The sequence below is a fragment of the Camellia sinensis genome, chromosome 14 (genome assembly GCF_055761805.1).
Source record: "Camellia sinensis isolate YWXY chromosome 14, ASM5576180v1, whole genome shotgun sequence".
NCBI lineage: Eukaryota > Viridiplantae > Streptophyta > Magnoliopsida > Ericales > Theaceae > Camellia > Camellia sinensis.
The window spans coordinates 3,354,961-3,360,819 of NC_138974.1; the positions used below are offsets into that span (position 1 = coordinate 3,354,961).

The following is a 5,859-nucleotide window of genomic DNA, read 5'->3' on the forward strand; positions in this document are numbered from 1 at the left end:
GACCAACAATAACATTGTCTTACACTCCAGTAACGAACATATGAAAGATAACGGTGTTTGATTTCTTATTCCTCATCTGACATGTAGTAGTCAGAGAGATATTTTTCATTGTTTAAGACATTATTTCGCTCAACCATTGTCAAATCTCTGTTGCTTGCTTCTGCCATTTCAGTGGCTAGCTGAAGCATGAAATGTCGACATCTCCGCATCAACATCCCGTTGTTCTCCTTCTTAATTCTGCTAACTGCTTTTTCATAGTCACTCACATTTCGTCTAGCCATGGTCAATGAACGACGATGAGGTATCGGTGCCCCAAAGTTACGTAGATCATTATACAATCCTTCTTGCTCCGTTACCCTGAACGCCCATTCTGCTCGGATACCAGCATAATAATCCTTCGGACTCGAGTACTTTTCGCTCTTGTAGTCATACATAAATGGAGGTAGCAGCCACACTTTCGGATTTATTTTCCGGCGTGAACTTCTTGCACCTCTTGAAGACATTGTTAATAAAATTAAAAAAAATAATAATAATAGTAATTGTATATATATTACTATTGTTATGACTTCAACAAACATCATACTGGGGTATTTATAGACATCATAGTGGTGCTAGGGCACTATGGAATAAGTGATACACGTGATATTATTTGATGTTATTCATTTCATGTAATTTTGATTACCCGTGACTTTGTGTACCTATGATGTAGTCACGGACGTGGTTGCAAGAGAAAATCATAATTGTAGGCCATAGAATCACAATGCAATCCCTTCATATTCGAGCAGTGCGTTGTCAAATAAAACAAAATGCAGTGAGTTGTCACATCGCGACATGAAACTATTTTGTCATGCTTACTTTTGTAATACAATAAGTAGTCACTTGGAATTGACGATTTCAGTATGTATAGGTGTTTTCGAGAAATTATAAATGAAATTGAAAATTGAAAATTTCTTTATATTAAAGTAATATTGTTCATAAACTATCATTGTTTTTCTCACCAACATAATAAAATGGTCACCTGGTAGGTAACACGATTGGAACTTTGGTGCTTATATTTTATCTTATTTTCAGCTAATGAACTTCACAGTCATCCGATTTTTATTTTCATTACACAACCGTCCATCATATTTTTTTACCAACATAATAGCATTTTCTGCTTCTTTTCACAGTCGTAATAATGTGACTTAGATGAATTCTGAAATGTGCGGAAAAAACAAAGCATGTAAGTTGCACTGCAGAAGTCACATGCATCACGTAATGTCAAGAAAAAAGTCACAACGTATACAAGCATGGCAAAGTAAGAAAGTCACATGCATTACTGCATCACTGCATAAAGTGACATGCAGCATTGCATCACTGCACAAAGTCACATGCAGTGATGCAGTGATGCACAAAGTCACACGCATCACTGTATCACTGCACAAAGTCAGATGCATCCCTGCATCGCTGCACAAAGTCACATACCTCCTACGTACTGTGCCCATTGGAATTATGCACAAAGTCACAGGCATCACTGCATCTGCGGCACAATAGCCGATGCTACAGGCCGTTGATTCGTTCATGACTGCACAAAGTCGAGTCCTGACAGCCGTATGCACTGGATAAGGTCAGTGGCATGCATGTGATCGAACAGGAAATTGCATACATACAGCTACCATGTGTATATATGGTATAAATATCGTAGCATACCACAACAAAAGTTTTACAGCTATTTCTAGCGATATCATCATGACATATATGGTGGTTGATCTATATTCAGCAATGGGTCGCTATTGGGTTGCAGATGGAGATGAATTTCAATACCCATTAAATCCAAATTTGCGTTACTCGCGTGCCACCGTCAATACCATGAGAGCTGAGTGGGAATTTCGCAAAACTCGAGCAAACGTTCTCGTTGAGCTATGCCGTGAAGTTAATCTTAAATTTCCTCGCCGATTAGCCATGCGTATGCCAACTGACACTCCACAGTTGTTGCAAAGGGCATTGCATCGTATCCGTGACGAGGTTAATCGCATGACCCAACGTTTGCAGAGGTCCGGACTAATGAAGACCGTAAATGAGCGTGCCGAAGATGGGTTAATGGATGATGCACACCAGTACTACGCCTGGAGCATGGATGTTATGTATGAATCTGATATTGAGATGTCAGATGATGATGATAATGAATGAAATTGTTTGGATGAACGCCCAGGGCATTTCTGTAATGCATGCAATTTGTAATGCTTATCCATGACTTATCAATGAAGCGAGATATTTCAATTATTTTTAGCCTTGAACAAACATATTTTTTATAGCTTCTTTACACGTTTTGTTCAAACCAAACGCGTTTGTAATTTATGTTCTCCTAAATTACAGATAATGAGAGAGGGGTAGAGATGTGAACAGATTTGTGTGATTCATCAATATAAATAAGAATAAAAAATTGTGAAATTATAATTGCGAATAAATAAGTATGACACTTACATCAGCTGTACAAGTTTGACACATACAAACAAAAAAAAGAAAAAAAAAAACCTATATAGTCCATATCGCAACCGCTAATGCCCTAACCTGCCCCCAGTCCCACAACCCCGACCGTGGATCTCCCTCCTCGGTCTCCTACGGTAGACTCTCTGAATATCTGGCACTCTCTCCCCTGCATGCGGCCCTCCACTGACTGCCTGTGGAGCCTGTGAGTGTGAGTGTGACCCCCCCTTTCCTGCATCTGATGCCCCTGATCCTGCCTGTGCCTGTAGATCAGATACTGCTATGAGCTGTGAAACTCTCACTCCCTCGTCTAGTGCAACTGTATCACGATCTGCAGCTGGACCCCGACCTCTGCCTTTGCCCGCACCCCGACCTCGGCCGCGACGTCCCCCACGACCATAACCTCTCCCTCGCGCTCTGGGGGGGGGCTCAATATGGGCCTCATCATCAATGTGGGAGATGTCAGTGAGAACTGCATCATGTGTACTCCTGGGCGCGGTCGAAGTAGTCCCCATAAAAGCAGGTGGTAACTGGGTGGGTGGGGTAGCAACATCATGCATGAACCGGGGCGCGGTCGAAGTACTCCCCAGAAAAGTAGGCTGTAACTGGGTGGGTGGGGTAATAACATCATGCATGAAGCGGGGCGGTGACCAATCAGGGTCAGGGTCAGCATGCTGGGTAAAATGTACGTGTGGGGAATATGGAGAAATGTATGGGGTATCATGTGGTGGGGTGACTGAAGTCGAAGGACCTGCTGTGGTTGGCGCTGAACTGGGAGGCACTGACGTGGACGGGACTGATGTGTCTGGAGCAGCTGCTGCACTGTGTACACCGTAGTCCCCAAAATGCAGACGATCTACCCGATGGGCATGCTGGATCCCCTCGTACAATAACTCTCTGATCTCTACAAGGGCCTGCAGACCAAGCTGTCCATCACGTCTGAAAATGGCGTCCTCAACCAAGTGATATGACCTCCCAGCTCGAACCACCTGGAAAAAAAATCAAATATATTAGGCTATAGTTGACTGAAAATAATCAATTATGATATTAACAATTATCGGAGATATAGTACGCTACTCACCAATGCCTCGAGAGAAGGCCCAACTCCCTGATATCCGGCCTCGGACAGGTGGCTCGGATTACCGACAAGTAGGTGTGTATGTCGCCGATACCACAACATGTAAGGGTCGGGAGAGGGGAGGACCCCATCGCTCCAGTCAGCCTGTACAATAGTGTTGCGACGGGCATCCCACAACTGTATGTATCGCATATGATGCTGACTCCAGTCAGTGCTGGCTCGGCCACGTCTATCCGTCGCATGCAACCGCCACTCGGTGTCACACCGATCCGGCACGGCCTGGACCCGACCAAACTGTCGGAGGACACGATCAGGGAGATGCCACTCAACCACGTCAAAACAAATGAGTGGTACTCTCGCCATCCATATATCCTCACCTAGGCGGCAGTAGTCTGGGAGCGTCTGGAGGACATCAGCATAAGGCTGCCAGATAAACTACAATAACGACAAGTCTATTAAAAATCGCTCATAAACATATACAGTCCATATGACAATTAAAATTTAGGTATTTAAATTTGATACCTCGCCGTCTATCATCCGGTCAAGCTGGTCTCTATACACGACCACTACGTGGGTCGATACGACCTCGTGGCTCATGTCAACCCTCCACCGGCTACCTCGAGGTCCGGTCGGCATCTGCATGTCTTCCTGCCCGATGGGAACCTCACCAGGAGCAACTAGTTGCCGCCTAGACGGGGCAATGCGAATCAATCTCTCCCACGCCCAAATCTGCAATAGTTTGAATGCAATTACAATATTGATATATGCCATACAATATGAATTGACATGTAATAAAATTCTTACTAACCTGTAGCAAGACAAGGGGTCCTCCGATCTGAGTCACACCCACCTGAGTGGCTCGACATAACATCCTATACAAGCATGCCAAAGCCGCGGCGCCCCAGCTGTACTGGCCGATGACGTCAATGTCTCTCAACAGTGGCAAATACATCAACTTGAGCAGGTTCTGTGACTTATCAGGGAGAACTACCCCCCCAATAAGCCACAGAATATATGCTCGCGCATGCTGCTGTACTAACTCATCTGCAGCATCATTTAGAAAATCACCCTGAAAATGCTCCGACAGCCACCTCACCCTCACTTTACCTGCCTGTAAGTTTGCAGGTGTAGGTGCTACTCCCAATAGCTCAGCACATAGCGCTATCCACTGCTCCGTCGTCAATGATGGGTCAAGTCCAGTAACTGCTCGCCCATCAATCCGTAGACCGTATAGGACAGATACGTCCTGCAATGTGACGGTGGCCTCACCGGTCGGGAAATGAAATGTATGAGTCTCTGTGCGCCATCTCTCGACGAGAGCAGTAATGAGTGGGTGGTCCAGTCTGATATGGCCTATACGATATACACCATAGAATCCCGCGCGTAGTAGACACTGCAAGACTCTATGGTCCAATGGACGATCCCACAGGCCGGAATCTCCCCGTCGGCATGCCACCACGGTGCGTGACTGGTCCTGCATAACAGAATGAGTATTTTAAATTATAGCATTATCAAGGAAATCAAAAACAAAATCCAGTGTATTTTCATTGTACGCGTAAAGTCCAATAAACGTTATTGCATACCGGGTCCTCCCATATACTGTCAGCCCGATGTGGATGACTCAAAAGGGGGACCTCATCAGGTAGATGTGCCATGAAGCCTGTACAGTTGAAAAACAAATACATTTTGAAAAACTGTATTGGTGAGCATGTAATTTAACTATATCAATTAAGCTCAAATTATTATGTACATGACGACTTGGAAAATAAATGTGGTCGATTATTTTAAAAGTATAAATTTGTGTGCCATTAACATGGAAGCAATTAACTAAAATCAAAATTTTGCATATTATGTGCCATTAAATATGATAAGCAATTCAACATAATCTATCGTTATCTATGCTTCGGACTAATATAAAAATCTTTTACAAAGTCATTTTACGATCTCAGTTACATAAGCTTAATAATGACCAATAACATGTGGATAGTTTTTGTATGTCAATATTTACAAACAAAATGGAATGATCATTTTTTTTTCAAAACTTCATTATTGATTTTGGCATATTTGACATAACCTCATTATTGATTTTGACATATTTGACAAAATTCGTTACATTTATGGCATATTCGACAACTTCATTATTGATTTTGTAATTTTTGTTTTGCAATAAAGTAAAAAATTTGTAAATTACGTACATATAATTCATAAATTCTAAATGTACAAAATGCTTGAATCAGTCGAAATATTAAAATCTTAAAATGAAAGAAGAACTATGTGATTTTAAATAAAATTCTGTAATAAACATTTTCAATGAA

General features: G+C 42.6%; 1 protein-coding gene across 1 annotated transcript; it reads right to left on the reverse strand.

The window, feature by feature from the left end:
* Positions 1 to 2,405: 2,405 nt before the first annotated feature.
* LOC145807466 (serine/threonine-protein phosphatase 7 long form homolog) lies at positions 2,406 to 4,512 on the reverse strand. The gene is made up of 4 exons (XM_082905692.1): positions 4,353 to 4,512; positions 4,067 to 4,273; positions 3,548 to 3,979; positions 2,406 to 3,455 (listed from the first exon to the last, which is right to left on the reverse strand). Exons 1-4 carry the CDS (start codon positions 4,494 to 4,496, stop codon positions 2,538 to 2,540), a joined length of 1,701 nt encoding a protein of 566 aa, XP_082761818.1. The 5' UTR covers positions 4,497 to 4,512; the 3' UTR covers positions 2,406 to 2,537.
* Positions 4,513 to 5,859: the final 1,347 nt, after the last annotated feature.

Bases quoted from the DNA above. Each gene is read 5' to 3' on its own strand.
- LOC145807466 (XM_082905692.1), bottom strand. From the start codon at position 4,496: ATGTATTTGCCACTGTTGAGAGACATTGACGTCATCGGCCAGTACAGC. The intron at 3,980-4,066 runs GTATCAAATTTA...TCGTTATTGTAG, and splicing joins ACCGGATGATAGACGGCGAG to TTTATCTGGCAGCCTTATGC. The intron at 3,456-3,547 runs GTGAGTAGCGTA...TTTTTTTTCCAG, and splicing joins GGCCTTCTCTCGAGGCATTG to GTGGTTCGAGCTGGGAGGTC.